The sequence below is a fragment of the Mobula birostris genome, chromosome 4 (assembly GCF_030028105.1).
Source record: "Mobula birostris isolate sMobBir1 chromosome 4, sMobBir1.hap1, whole genome shotgun sequence".
NCBI classification, from domain to species: Eukaryota; Metazoa; Chordata; class Chondrichthyes; order Myliobatiformes; family Myliobatidae; genus Mobula; species Mobula birostris.
The window spans coordinates 85499781-85515802 of NC_092373.1; the positions used below are offsets into that span (position 1 = coordinate 85499781).

Below are 16022 nucleotides of genomic sequence, written 5' to 3' on the forward strand. Positions count from 1 at the left end.
CCCTGAGATTGCCGACTCAGTGGTTTCGCGGAGGCAACTGGCTCCTCTTTGGATGAAGGACGCGCAAACTGAGCACAATAGGCATGGGACCCAGGTGAGGCAGGATCAACACTTCCAGTTGATGATCACTCTGTTTTGGTGATGGCAATGAAATTCAGCTCCTAGTCTACAACACTAAGGAGCCTACAGTCATTTTTAAGGACATCTGGAAAGCCAGTAGAATGGCTTATGACCGGGTAAAGGATGGTCTTATGCATTTTCCTATCTAATATCTAACCTCTGTGTTTCTATGCAAATCATGAGAAAAGCATGGAAGAGCTTTATTTGTCTCACCTGGTTTAGATAAGGGCATCACCCGAGGGAACTGCCGGCGAGATGGTCTTAAGGGGCTGAGAAAAGGAGAAAGAAATAGGTGAAAACCTATTTTAGTACAATGAAGCTGGGTGTCTATTGAGAGAAGATCACCAGCCAGATTACATCAGCATGTGGTACCATAAATAGATGATTCATTCCCTGGAGCACTTTACACAGTGAAATTCCCAGCTTAGTTGTTTAATGCAGAGGCTGGCAAAGTGTAAAGAAACAATTTCTCTAGGAATGAGCGCAATCTATGGGGGCATGACAACTAAGCTGCTGTTCATAGGAACAGAAGAAGAGTACATAGATTCTTATCTTCTTACAATGTTTAATGAGAATTTGGTTGATCTGTGACCATCCTCCCACTTTTGCCCCCAATCCTTAATACTTATATTAATAAAATGTATCAATCTCTGAATAATGATTGACTTTGCCCGAACAAAATGTGCAGGAGATAGGAGCAAACTTCGACCAGTTTCCTTGCTGAACTTTTTTAACTTGCTTCCTAAAAGATCTGACTTAATTTTTGTTATGTGTCTGCTACTAGTCTGCCAACCACTGGAAATTGTTTCTCTCTATCCACTCTACCAGTTTTATTGTCTTGAAAATTGAGATCAATGCTAAGTCTCAGCAAATAGATAGCAACTTCTGTTACCCATACTCATGATTGGTGTTGGAATTCAAGAATCATTCCAGCAATTTCAGCCATCATTCCAACTGATTATACCTTTCCAGGATGTGGTGCACAGAACAGAATGAGGCACACCAGCTGTGCTCTAATCAGGGCTTTGTGTTTCTGGACTACCTACTGGAGACACTTCAAGATATCAGCAATGGTGTCTCCAAAAAAAATCCCCAAAGTTACAGAAGGATAAGTGAACTATACTGTCTCTTTAAGGTAGTATGTCCAATGCTAACAGCCTAATTCTACTTTGTTGTCTTCAGTGCACAGGCCATATCATCAACAGGCCTGAAACCAGGCAATCCAAATTGATACTCTTTTCTGAGCAGGGTGACAGGAAGTCATTACTAGATGGGCACAAGAAAAGATTGAAGAATACACTTAAAACATCCTTGAAAAAATTGCAACAGCTTCACTGACTCCTGAGAATGCTTGGCCCATGACCACTCAACATTGAGAAGCACTCCTAATGACATTGAGAATATTTGACTGGATGCACTTGGACCATACCAAAAGACTAATGTAAAGAATGAAAACAGAGCACCATATCACAAACTACCCATCCATTTGGCACCTCTAACTTTTGAAGAGTTGGCCATTCCTCAGAGTTGACAAAACTAAAGTAAATCATCTTCAACCGGAGGCAGTACCTCAGAAGAAGGCTTCTGTGTAGTGCCTGCAGCAGGAGTATCACTGATAAATTCTATAGACAACATAGACATGGGGTGATTTCTCTCTTTCAATCAGATATTGTGCTCTTTAGTTGACATACATTTGGACTGTTATGTCCTTGAACAATTTGTCTAATCTTAGATCCTCCCCACCCACTACAAGTAAAATTAAAGACTTATGCAGAACCTCTGTTGCTACAAGGAATGAGATACTAGCCTTTTATTTATATATACTTCTTTGCATGTTATGGAATTGTTTATAATTGTTGAATGCTGGTGTTTTTTGTTACGTGCTCTGCCCTGACCAACACACAACAACAAATTCTTAATACATGTAAATGCATCTGCTGAATACAGTTAATCTTTGACACTTGATTCTTGATAATGTGGCTATAAGTGATATACAGCGGGAGAGTCTACCTGATGAGGTCCTTGCAGAGAGGTGGGAATGGATGCTGTTGGTAGTGTCCAAATACCTCAAAGACAATAGGTTGGGTCTTGATATACTCTATGAAGGATTTGGTCACCTCCACTGCAATCTGTAAAAAGAACAAATCTTTCAAATACACTTCAAGATGTAAACAAAAGACTGAAGTCTCCAGAGTGCTACAGCCATTAACAGGACAGGTAGCAGGGCACACTGCCATGGGCAGGGTTGCTGCATGACTCTACAATACTGCATGTGCAAAGGTTTTAGAGCGAAAGATGTCTGGTTTACTTGGGAGGCTAACCTACCCTCAACTCACTCAGATTCTGATTGTTGCTGCCCATTCAACACAAACTCCTGAAGCCCATGATTCACAATCCCTGATTTGCCCAACTCTCTTTACTCTTGATCTCCCAATCCCCAAACTCCTCCAATGGTGAAACATCAGATCAGCAGCCCTGGGGCCTGGTGGTTTGATGCAGTGGGCCAACAGTGTGTGCACCATTCAACAACCCTATCAAGAGACTTCTATTTTAAGCTTAACCCTACACATGCTGCATGCGTTACGGGCTCATGCAGGGAGGGAGTTTTGTTGGAATTTCAGTTAAGGATTGGGTGAGTGTGTTGATTACGCTTTGACAGTCCAGAGGAGCAGATCATCGTCCAGTGGAGGGTGTGATTGAATCAACAGAGCTTGGAGATGACAGGGAAGGGGATATGGACGCCATGGTAGGTTGGGAGGGAGAATTGACATGGTGCGATGAAAGAACACAAGCACAGGAGATAAATAATTAAAAGGATCCATGTAATTTAGGGTACCAGATCTAGTGAGGAACCTTACTCATGCAAGGATCCCTTCAATTACACTACTGCAGAAGTTTTATGTTTCTGACTTATTCAGATCAAATGAATAGTTAAAAAAGAGGTAACAAACACAAAATGCTGGATGAACTCAGCAGGTCAGGCAGCAAACATGGAAATGAATAAAGTGGACGCTTCGGGCCCAGACCCTTCATTTTGGACTGGAAAGGAAGGGGGCAAAAACCAGAATAAGATGGGGAGGGGATGCTGATAGGTGAGGTGTAAGGTGTGTGGGTGGGTGGATGGGTGGGGTAGAGGGGGAGGTAAAGTGAGAAGCTAGGATGGGGTAGGTGGAATCGATAAAGGTCTGTAAAAGAAGGAATCTGATTAGAGATCACAGTGCACCATGGAAAAAAGGAAAGGAGGAGGGGAACCAGAAGGCAGGTAAGGAGAAGAGGTGAGAGGGTAACCAAAATGGAGGATGAATAGAAGAAACAATGGAGTGGGGAGAACTTGCTGGAAGTTGGAGAAATTGATATTCAAGCCACCAGGTTGGAGGCTAACCAGATGAAACATGAGGTACTGCTCCACCAACTTGGGTTTGAACCCTTCATGGCAGTAGAAGAGTCCATGGACAGACATGTCAGGAAAAGTTGGGAACTATTACCAGTGTAGGCTTGGGACATGGACTGTTTTACGTAGCCAGTGAAAAGGCAGTCATAACTAGAGCCCATATAAGTGCCCGTAGCAATACCTTTAGTTTGGAAAAAGTTGGAGGTTGGAGAAGGCAAAAGAGAAATTGTTGAGGGCAAGGTCCAGTTCCACTAGATGGAAGAGGGTGATGATGGAGGGAAACTGGTTAGTTCTGTTATCCAGGGACAAGCAGAGAGCTTAAAAAGCTTTTCTGATGGGGAATGGAAGTGTGTAGGGACTGGACGTTCATAATAAAAATAAGGCAATCTGGGCCGGGGACAGAAAGTAATTGAAGTGACGGAGAGCATGCAAAGTGTCACAGATGTAGGTAGGAAGAGACTGAACCAAAGGAAACAAAATGGAATCAACGTATGCAGACATAAGTTCAGTGGGACAGGAACAGGCAGAATCAATAGGCCTACTGGGACAGTTAGGTTTGTGGATCTTGGGTAGGAGCTAGAAACGAGCAGTGTGGACAGGAACTGTGAGGTTGGTAGCAATTGGATGGGAGATCACCAGAGTTAATGAGGTTGGTGATAGTGCGGGAAACAATGGCCTGGTGCTCCTTTGTGGGGTCTTGTGCATTGGCTAAGTAAGAGGAGGTGCCTGAGAGCTGCCGCCTAGCCTTAGCAAGGAAGAGGTCAATCTGCCAGAACCCTTATCTGTGGGTTTTAATGGTGAGGTTGGGATTGGGGCAGAGTGCGAAGGCTGTCTGTTCAGAGGGGGGTTGGGTTAGAACAGGCTAGAGGAAAGGCGAAGTTGAGACAGTTGATGTCCCGTCGGCAGTTATGAGATGAAAAGATCTAGAACAGGCAGAAGGCTAGTGTGGGGTGCAGAAAAAGAGAGTTGAAGATGGGAGAAGGTGTCAACAGTGGGAATCCTCATCAAAGAAGTAGGCTGGGAGATGGAGGCGACAGAAGGAGAACTTGTCATTATGTCAGGTACAGAACTCATTGAGGTGTAGATGCAAGGGGACAAAGATAAGGCCCCTGCTGAGGACAGAACATTCTGCCTCACAGAGGGGTAAAGCAAAGGGTGTGGTGAAGACATAGCATAGGGTGGAACTGGGTTCATGGAAGGATCAGATGAGAGAGGAGTGCTGGACTGTTCAAGGAAAGTGTGGTGGGAGGAAAATGGGGGCTCAGAGGAATGAAGGGGAGAGGGGGGGACACTGATAGGCCATGGGACGGTGGGGGACAGTGGTGGAAGAAGAGGAGCAGTAGGCCACAGTGAGAAAGGTCTCAGCCCGGAGATGGCTGGGACGACAGTTTGGAGGGGGTCTGGGTTGAGGCAGCAGCCATAGGCAGCCGGGGTCTGCAGTCTGGAGGCAGCTGTTGTCAAAGTAGCAGAGTCCACTACCATGCCGTGGGCAATCTTCTAATGCTGCCTGACTTGCTGAGTGTCTCCAACATTTTGTGTCTGTTGTTTAAGATTTTCAGCATCTACAGAATCTCATGTATTTATAAACACAATACCTGTACTGCAGTTTCCCTAACCATTTTTAACAGGAATTCTGGACAAATCCCTCGCTTTTGTGCTCCATGCTGCTACAATGCAACCATATGCTCTCTTAACAACTTTCTCAACTTGTCCTGTCACCTTCAAAAACATTTGAAAACATTCTTGTAGCCTCTTTACAATGATATCACTTAGCTTGTTTTGGATCTTATTTTTCATACCAAGTATTAGCAGGATAAAGTGTGCCTTTAATACCGCAAACACGAGGAATTCTGCAGATGCTGGAAATTCAAGCAACACACATCAAAGTTGCTGGTGAACGCAGCAGGCCAGGCAGCGTCTGTCCAGCTCTTGGCTCCATTCCTCCCCCTCCTGTCCTCTCCTATCATTTTGGATCTCCCCCTCCCCCTCCCACTTTCAAATCTCTTACTAGCTCTTCCTTCAGTTAGTCCTGACGAAGGGTCTCGGCCTGAAACGTCGACTGTACCTCTTCCTAGAGATGCTGCCTGGCCTGCTGCGTTCACCAGCAACTTTGCTGTGTGGTGCTGTGCCTTTAATATGCCAGTTTTTATGGCAAACTGTTGAGATTCTCCTGGTATTTTACACTGTTGCACACACTGTTTACTGCATTTTCCATGTTTTTTCTTCAAATTTTGATACAATGCTACAGAGATGAGGTCATTATAAACTGTTGAAGAGTTATTTCAGTCTAGATGAAGTGTCTTGATTTTGAAATGACAAACGTTCATTTCCCTCCACAGATGCTGACTGACTTTCTGAGTTCCTCCAGCATCTTGCTTGTTTGCCCAGATTCCAGCATCTGCATTCTCTTGTGTCTCCAGTTTAAATGAGTCTGAAAAGCTACCCTTTCCCATTACTCTCAGTTTCCTGAATCTGATCTGCTTTGTCATTACTTCTTTAACTGCAAGGGCATTTGCTAACAAGCATATTGAATAATATTTTGTTGAGCATCACTTGTACATCTGGTCAACATCAGCAATATGTTGTCACTTAATGAAAGGACCACATTGAATTAGTAAATAGAATTTATCTTTAGCCAAACCAATGCTGTCTCTGCTTTAATTGCCTGTAATTTCCTACAACCTGAATAGTTTTGGTTCAATTAGTATCTCTATAAGTCCCTACCATTTAGGTTGACTAGCCCATGGTTGTCTGTTTTTTCCTCTCTCCTGGTCTTTAAATGGGAAAAGATAGGACTTTTCCACTGGCTGAAGTTCTAATTTGGGGCAAGACTAATTTTACAGGAATTTGCAAAGGGTGATAGGGCAATGCTGGTTACAGGTGAAGGAACTTCAGGCAAATGGGAGGCTTTTGAAAGTGAGATCTGGAGAGTTCAAGGACAAAATGTTCCTGTTAAGAGCGAAGAGAAATGCTGGAAGGTTTAAGAAATGCTGGTTGAGGCTCTGGTCAGGGAAAAGGAGACATATGTCAAGTACAGGCAGCTGAGATTTAGTAAGCCCCTGAAAGTTTGAAAGGGATGTAGAGGCATACTGTAGAAGGAAATTAGGAGAACAAAAGGAGGATATGAAACAGCTGTGGCAGAAAATGTAAAGGAAGTTTCTAAAAGATTCTACAAGTACACTGAGGTTAGAAGGGAACTAGGAACAGAATTGGTCCCTTGAGGATCAGTGTTATTGTCCTGCTTCAGCTGGATGGCCAGAACTGCAAAGTGTGGTCTCATTAACGCCCTGTACAGTTTGTGTGACAGAGTACTGCGTGGGCATCCGGAATACCGACTCACATTCTGCACGTGGTAAAAACCAAGTGGGGGTCCTCGGCCTGTGTTTTTTAATGGTTCTGTTGAAAAGGCTTCCTCTTGCCGATGGATGAAACTGTAGCAAAGTAAAAAAAAAGAGTAAAATCACAGACAGACCTTTGTTGGAAGCATTACATACAATTTAGTCATAGTACTGGGTCAGTATATCAGATTCTTGGGGTGCTGCAAATACAGGCAAAATCACAAGCTTTCAGTGGGCTACTTTACCCACTCTCCATCCCACCTTGCTAAACAGGAACTCTTAAGACTGCTTTAAGAAGATGGTGGTGCTTGTGGGTAAGATGGTACTACAGCATCACGATAAAGGGATGAATCTCTTAATGGGAAAAATGGCCCACTTTTCAGTGGCGAAATACCATGCTATCCATAGGCAGGGCAATAGCCTTCTACAGGATGTCAATGGCTTACTTACTTGAATTGGCAGAAGATATCGGCATATTCAGCTGAGATACTCGATGCCTGTAAGACAGTCACTCTGAAAGTGAAGTTGCTTCCAATCCTGAGATGTTCTACTATACCATCTACCTGTGCATCTACTGGTGACTTCACTGGACTCTCCAGCTCCTCCTGAGTGGCTGCAAAATGGAGACAAAACCACACACATTTATCCCCAATCTCACACAAGGTCAGAACTGGTTTAAGTTGGTGGTGACGGAGTGAGGGGGAGATGGTGTCTAAAATGGCAAGGGTTAAAGGTCCATGTCTCACTCTTGCCCATAACCATTTTAACTATACATGGAGAAAGTTCCTGTTTATGAAGTAGGGACATCCAGGCCATCTTAAACATACTCTCGACTAAATCCTGCACTGCTGGTTGCAAAATCTTGCATCAGTCATGACCCTGACCACAGCAGTCCGTAGGAAGCCCATGTATGTCTTCCTCATGGACTTTGGGAAGCAGCAACATAACTCTCAACTCCAAAAACAGGTGCTTGGACAGTCCTAGGCTGCTTCCCACTGCTACTGCCTCACCTCACCGACCCAGTGACTGCAAATTTTCCGGACTGCCTACCTCCTCACTGGCCTTGGTGGACACACAGCATTGTATCCAGAGAGGTCAGGAAGACAGCTCGCCTCAGCTTCCTAGACGCAGGACTATTCCAGACTGAATGCAGTGACCTCTGCCACTGACACTGTAATACACTCTGTATTATGTAGATTCACGTCGAGTCTATAGTCATGGAAAGATTTTAACAAATCTTTTGTCCCCCAGGAAAGGCAGAGAATACGCAGGCATTGCCTACACTGTTTGATTCATGTCCTTACAAAGGCCTCCCAGAATCTTCCTGTCAGGACTACCTCATGGGTCTTCATGGCCCCATGCATACCCCTTCTTCACCAGCCCATGCAGAACCCCGACTCCGTGGGAACCCTGACCCTAACTACCTCCCACCGATGCACCATTTGTTCACTCAGTGACAACATTGTCCTGCGTCGCCTGATCGTAGCTGCACTGATAACACCTGTAGGATTACTCTTGTCAACTGAGGAAAGTAGTGAAACATCAGAGCGGAACATCAACTTCACTGTGGCATTAACAGGGAAACCTGTTAACGTTGTTCTGAGAATCTCACATGATGTTTCAGTTCTTTCTATAACTTTCACAGAAAACATCACAATACCATTTTGAAGACAAAATGGGTCCTGGAGTAATCTCTCAGCCTGTGAATCCATGGATAACATCATATCAAAGTGTGATTCTTCTTTTATCTGTTGTCCATGAGTCACAATCTCAACAGGAACCAAGAAGAGGGCATCACAGAATCCCAAAGTGTGGACACAGGCCAATCTGCCCTCTACACTGGTACTCATTCTTCTAATATGCTACTCAATTAGTCTTCCTGACCTGATCATTTGCCACAGTGTTGTACATCTGCTTTTAAAGTAGACAGATATCCAACACAGTTTGTTATATCCAACCACTAAATGTTTCCAATAACATGTTGACCGCTTTCTATCCAGTGTAGGTCCCTTGTACTACCTGGTATGCAGTCAACAGGTTTAGAAATGAAAGCAAGAATGAAAAAAAAGGCATGGAAAGTTTTAGTGGCTCTATCCAGGAACAGGAATCTTCTGTCAGCTGATTTCACTTATCTGGGAAGACACCAGATGTGAAGATGTGCCCTCCCAGCTAGCACTTAGATACCCTGAGAAGGTAATACCTTTTTCCAAATAGCTCCTGGCTTCTGAAACATGCACATCCCAGCACCACCAGCTTCAACCACGGTAATATACAATGCGGTGTGTTTGCAGTGCAGTGCATACCTGTGCAGGTGTTGTTGTTAACCTCATCAGCTGAAGGGCCTGAATCGCTTGACTGACCTTGCCCTTCAACAATGCGCAGCTCCTCCTGCGACGTGCCTGAGCGTGACATTCCAGCCGTGCAACAGTCCGACTGAAACTAAACACAACAGAGAGCAACAGAGTGACATCACTCCAATACCCTTCATCAATCAGACAAGAATTTGTGACAACATTGATCAAGTTAGTCATAATTTTGGCAGTAAAGACAATTCAGCCTATCATACAGGCGCAACCTGAACTATATAGTCTGAAGGCCAGTACTGTGCCCTGCTTCATGTAGTTTTCCACTTTCACCATCTCACTCATTGGAGGTGGAAGGCCCAGCATGAACCAACAAAATATCTTCCAATAAGTAACTCATCACCTGCAGCCTACTTAAACCCTGCTCTCATCCAGAGTCCTTGTTCATTTATAGAACCAGCCAGCCTTGAACAGTGGCTTCCAGCCTTCACTTACTTTGTTGCCTTGTCATATTAAGTACTTGTTCTCGCTTGTTCTGTGGCCCCCTGTGGCTAGTTATTTTGCAGTTTATTAAAGCTATCGCTCACTGCTAAATTGTCACTGCTGCTCTGCGTTTGGGTCAGGCCTACACTACATTTCCTGACAGGAGGAGTGAACCCGTGATTTACCCAGCAACCTCGGCTAGCAGTGAGGAAACTGTCCGTTGACTTAAGCACACAGTCTAAAAGCAGCAGGAAACCATTGACCAACTGCTTGCCACTCTCAAACAACTTCCCTTGGAGAACCAGATTCCAGTGCCTGAATGCTTTGACAGATCCTCAACGTGATATCGCAGCTTCCTGTACCAGTGCAGCCTACGTTTCTAGCTTCAGCCACCTCTGTATTTTAAGGACCAGGACAAGATTGCATTCGACATTTCTCTCGACTGGGTGAGCTCTGACCTGGGCAGCTGCTAAATGGGACAATAAAACCACCATTTGCAATAAATATATGAGAAATTCGCTGCTGATATACGTAGGGCTAAAGGCCTACAGCACAGTCATCCCAGTTCCCCAGCCAGTGCAGGGTTCTTCCTTGTCAAAAAGAAAGATGAGGGCCTTCGTCCCTGCAGTGACTATAGCGGACTAAACAATATCACCATAAAGAATTGCTACCCTCCCCCCTTGATGGATAATGCATCTGAAGCATTCCGTGGGGGCCCAGATCTTCACCAAACTGGATCTGTGGAGTGCATACAACCTGATCCGCATTTGCCAGGGGAATGAGTGATCCTCTCGTATCCCCTTTTGCCAATCACCTGTCCAGCTCTTGGCTCCATCCCTCCCCTCCTGTCTTCTCCTATCATTTTGGATCTCCCCCTCCCTCTCCCACTTTCAAATCCTTTACTCACTCTTCCTTCAGTTAGTCCTGACGAAGGGTCTCGGCCTGAAACGTCGACTGTACCTCTTCTTAGAGATGCTGTCTGGCCTGCTGCGTTCACCAGCAACTCTGATGTGTGTGGCCTCTATTAATACTTTGTGATGTCTTTCGGACTTCCAAAGATCCAATTACTTTCTAAGCCTTCATCAACAGGATCCTTTGAGACCTGTTTCACCGGTATGTGTTCATCTACCTCAACAATATCCTGTGGAACTCCAAGACCCGGTTTGATCAATTCTTCAGTGCCTCCTTGAACACTAATTTTACTGCAAGTTAGAAAAATGCCAGTTCCACATCCCAGTCATTTCCTTCCTGGGTTACGTCCTTTCACCCCACAGCGTAACCATGGAGACAGAGAGAGTGTGCTGTTGTTGAATGGCCCCTACCGCACTCTCTCAAACAGCTGCAACACTTGGGCTTTTCCAACTTTTACCACTGGTTCATTGGAAACTACAGCCAAATCGTCGCCTCTTTCACCTCCCTCACGAGGTCACCTAACTCATGGATAACTTGGTCTGCTGCCACGGACTACACTTTTGGGAGCTCAAGAGATGCTTCACCCACTTCTCCCACTCTCTGAACCCCTCAGGACCTTTTGTGGTAGAGGAGGGTGCATCTGACATGGGCCATCCTCTCCCAGTGAGGACCAGATGGGAAGTCACACCCTTGTGTTTTCTTCTCATGAAGTTCATCTCTACACTGTGCCATCAAGGAGTAGGGGACAGAGAGCTACTTGCAATCAAGGGGCCTTGAAGGAATGGAGACATTGGCCAATGGGGAAACAATGAGCCCTTCCTGATCTGGACTGACCGCCAGAACCCCATATCCACTCAACAGGCCCGTGGCTCCTCGTTGTTCCTAGCCTTCAGTTCCCTTGTTGCCTTGCCGTGTTAGGTATCTGTTCTGTCTTGTTCTGTGTCACCTTCTGGCTTGTTATTTTGCAGCTTATTATTTAAGTTATTGCTCACTGCTAAACCATGTCTGCTACTCTGTGTTTGGTGAGTCAAGAGTCCTCTATGTTTCCTGGATTTAAAATCTTCCACTGGGTTCCCACTTGACCTTCAGTGCTCTGGTGGGAATAATCCTAGAATCTTAGTGCTCACATTGATGCTTTCATTTGCCATCAAGGGTAATTTAGTGAATAAATGATCCAGGATTGTTAAAGTCATACAATAGACCCTTCGGCCTATTGAGACCGTGCTGACCTTCAAGTACCCATTAGCATTAACCCTAAACTGATCCCATTTTTATTCTCCCCACTCTCCCATCATGCGACTTTATTGTTCGTCCGCACACTAATGACAATTACAGTGACCAGTTAAGCTACCAAACCACAGATAGTGCGCTACAGGTGAGGATCAAATCTGGGTCACTGGAGATGTAAGGCAACAATGCCTCATGCTGTGCCTCGAGCTGTTTACCCTAAATCAACCTTGCCCTAATTGATGTATTTCCTGAACACCTCATCTGCACACCAAAATGTATTATCCCGCATCTCTCCAAAATAAATGGCTGTCACACCTTGTTGTCACTCCATGAGTGAGCCTTAATCTTCCATTAAAGTACCATGTAGTCATTAGGTTTGGAAGTTCAAGTACCAATTTATTGAGCTTGGAACCATTTCACACATCTAGCTGAATGCTCTGCAGAACCTTGCTATCATAGATTCTATTTCACTTTAAAAAAAAACCTTCTTTCCCAGATCATATGGAAGCTGAAGATGTATGTTACTGTTCTGTATATAATTCTAAGCATCATATTCTCAGGGCTGGAAATCACTGTGAGTATTCTCAAGATATAGATGTGGTTAGGGCTCAAGGTTCCTGTGGATTTTCTTAGAGGTCATTGTAGGAAATTCCGTGGGTAAGTGATTATTGTGGGTGTCCTCAAGGCTGGTGTTTGCTTTGGACGTTCTCATGTTTAGAGGTTAGTGTGGATATTTACAATGTTAGAGGTTACTGTGGGGATACTTAGGGTGAGAGATTAATGTAGGCATTTTCAAGGTTAGAGAGTGCAGTGGGGATTCTCTGGGTTCAAAGATACAGTGACAATTCTCCAGGTTAGAGGTTACTGTGGGCATTCTCTGGGTTAGGGGTCACTTTGGTGATTCTCAGGGTTATATGTTAGCGTGTGCATTTTCGGGATTCAAAGTTACTGTAGGCACTTCCAGGGTTCAAGTTACTGTGGGTATTCTGAGAGTTAAAGGTAATTTGGGACATTCTTAGGCTGAAAGATTACAGTAGATATTCTTATGGTTAGAGGTTGGCATGGCTGCTCTCAGGGTTAGAAGTTAGTCAGCGATTTCTCAGAATTAGTCTGTTAACTTGTGCCTCCCAGAAACCTTTTTAAAATATTCTCAAGCTGCACACTACTCTTCATATCTTTATGTTGTTGGTAAATTACCTATTTACTCCATTCTGGTTCTATTCCAGGATGGCAGTAGTGCAACCACTAGAGCTGGTGGCTCACAGGTCCAGTGATGCTGGTTCAATCCTGTCTCCAGTGCTGTCTATGTGGAGTCTGCACATTTGTCCCCTGTGTAGTGAGTGGAAGAGTCTGAAGGTCGATGGGAACAAAGGAAAGGTGGGTAATAGGGAGTAACAATGGGTAAAAGGGTGTATGAATGGGTAACAGGCAGTAAGAATGGGCAAGAGGGAGTGAGAATGGGTAATAAAGAGTAAGAATGGGTAACAGGAAGTAAGGTGTCAAGACAATGCTGATAAGTGGTGACTCTCCGTGTGCTGCTCTGATGGAAATCATTAAGCGTTCCTGCTTAGGGCTACCACAACTGAAATCCACAGTCACAACCTTGGGTACTTTAGTAAACAACATTGTTTTAAGATGTTTAAAAAATCTTCGATCCTCAAAATCAATGGACCCTGGATGGCGGACTCAATCGCGAGTGCAGTTCCCTTTTAAGAAAACAGAAGGAGAATTGGGCTACAGGTACAAACAAATGAAACTCCCACTCCCAATCATCCTGTTGGCAAATGTACAGTGCCTGGAAAATAAAATTCAAGCTCTGAGAGCAAGATTGCTGTATCAGAGGGACATCAGGGACTGCTGTGTACTTTACTTTGTGGAAGCATGGCTTACACCCACCATTTCAGATACAGAACTGCAGCCCAAGAGCTTCACCATTCACCCAAAGACAGATCAGCTGAGTCTGTTAAATGTAGAGGAGGTAGAGTTTGCTTCATGATTAACTCATCATGGTGTACTGATGTGACGGTTTTGCCCTAGCTGGAACATCTAGCGGTCAAGTGTCATCCACTTTATGTGCCAGGGTAGTTTTCTGCCATCATCCTGGTAGCAGTGTACATTCCACCTCAGGCCAACGCCAGGCAGGCACTGGAGGAGCTGAGCACTGTGATCGTCAGTCATGAAGAAGCACACCCACTTGCCTTCCTTCCCTATTATTTCAGGGGATTTCAACATGGCCAGCTTGTAGAAGTCTCTGAACAACTACCACCAACCCAGCCTATCACCTGTGGAACCAGAGGAGTCAACACAATTGACCATCCTTATACCACTATCAAGAGTGCTTACTGTGCCATGCCATATTCATTCATTTGGAAAGTCCAATCACCTTGCTGTACTTCTACTTCCAGAGCACCAGTGGCGAGCATCAAGAAGGTATGGTGGAGGGAGCACTGAGTCAGTGGACTGGACACTATTCAGGGATTCACCTTGTCATCTGAATAAATATGCCTCTTGTCACTGACTTCATCAAAACCTGTATGACAGTGCGCCTTCTTGAACCAGGAGATTCATAGTCTGCTGAGGGCTAGGTCAGTGGCATTCAAGACCAGTGATCCAGTACTATACAAGAAGCCCAGGTATGACCTACGAAAGGCTATTTTAAGAGTGATAAAGCAATTCAGATTGAAGTTAGAGATGGAATCGGATGCACGTCAGCTCTGGCAGGGTATGCTGGACATTACTTCCTACGAGGTGACACCTAACATCATGGATGTCAGTGATGAGTCACTCCCAGAAGAGCTAAACACCTTTTATGCACACGTTGAAGGGGAGGATAAAACTACACCTGTACGAATCCCTACAGCATCTGGCGACCCGGTAACCTCTGTCTTGGAGGCCGATGCCAGAACATATTTCAAGAGGGTGAACTCTCGCAAGGAGTCAGGCCCTGATGGTGTATCTGGTCGGGCAATGAAAACCTGTGCTAACCAACTGGCGGAAGTATTCAAGGATATCTTCAATCTCTTATTGCTGCAGTCGGAGGTTCCCACCTGCTTCAAAAGAGCACAATCATACCAGTGCCCAAGACGAGTAGGATAAGCTGCCTCAACAACTATCGTCCAGTGGCACTCACATCTACTCTGATGAAGTGTCTTGAGAGATTGGTCATGCCAGAATTAACTCCTACCTAACTATGCAAGGATCTGGACCCATTGCAATTTGCCTACCGCCTCAATAGGTCTACAGTGGATGCAATCTCACTGGCTCTCCACTCAGCCTTGGTCACCTGGACATAGCAATAACTATGTCAAGCTGCTGTATATTGATTACAGCTCAGCGTTCAACACAATCATACCCTCAGTTCTAATCAACAAGCTCCAAAACCCGGGCCTCTGTAACTCCATCTGCAACTGAATCCTTGACTTCCTCATCAGGGGACCACAGTCAGTGCAGGCTGCAACTAACATCTCCTCCTCACTGACAATCAACACTGGCACACATCAAGGATGCGTGCTCAGTCCATTGCTCTACTGTCTCTAAAGGCACAGCTCAAATATCATCTATAAATTTGCTGATGACACAACTATTGTTGGAAGAATTTCAGACGGTGATGAGGAGGCGCGGAGGTGTGAGATAGGTCAGCTAGTTAAGTGATCACAATAGCAATCTTGCATTCTACGTCAGTAAGACCAAGGAATTGATTTGTGGGCTTCAGGAAGGGAAAGTTTAGGGAACACACACTGGTTCTCATCAAGGGATCAGCAGTGAAAAGAGCAAGCAGTTGCATGTTTCAGGGTGTCAGCATCCTGGGCCCAACATATTGATGCAATTACAAACAAGGCACGACGGCGGCTACATTTCATTAAGGGCTTGAGGAGACTTGATATGTTACCAAAGATGCTCGCCAATTTCTACAGATGTACCATGGAGAACGTTATAACTGGTTGCTTCACCATCTTGTAAAGCAAGCCACCGCACAGAATCATAAAAAGTTGCAAACTCAGCCATCTTGATCATGGGCACTGGCCTCCCCAGCATTGAGATCTTCAAAAGGCAATGCCTCAAAAAGGTGGCATCTGTCATTAAGGACCTGATCACCCAGGACATGCCCTTTTCTCATTGCTACCATCAGGGAGAAGTACAGGAGCCTGAAGACACACACTCAGCATATTTCCCGCTGCCATCAGACATCTGAATGGATAATGAACCCACATACACTACCTCACAATGTTTTTTGCATTGTTTTCG

The 16022-nt window shown here is 44.8% G+C and overlaps 1 protein-coding gene across 3 annotated transcripts in view; it reads right to left on the reverse strand.

Moving 5' to 3' along the window:
* kif1aa (kinesin family member 1Aa) overlaps positions 1-16022 on the reverse strand; it is a 503440-nt gene that overhangs the window by 292913 nt on the left and 194505 nt on the right. For all 3 annotated transcript variants that reach the window (XM_072255712.1, XM_072255711.1, XM_072255713.1), the window contains 5 exons: positions 9153-9288; positions 7300-7462; positions 6852-6942; positions 2131-2249; positions 334-389 (listed from right to left, as the gene is read on the reverse strand). In XM_072255712.1, coding sequence (XP_072111813.1) covers positions 334-389; positions 2131-2249; positions 6852-6942; positions 7300-7462; positions 9153-9288 — 565 coding nt within the window. The remainder of the gene's footprint in view (positions 1-333; positions 390-2130; positions 2250-6851; positions 6943-7299; positions 7463-9152; positions 9289-16022) is intronic.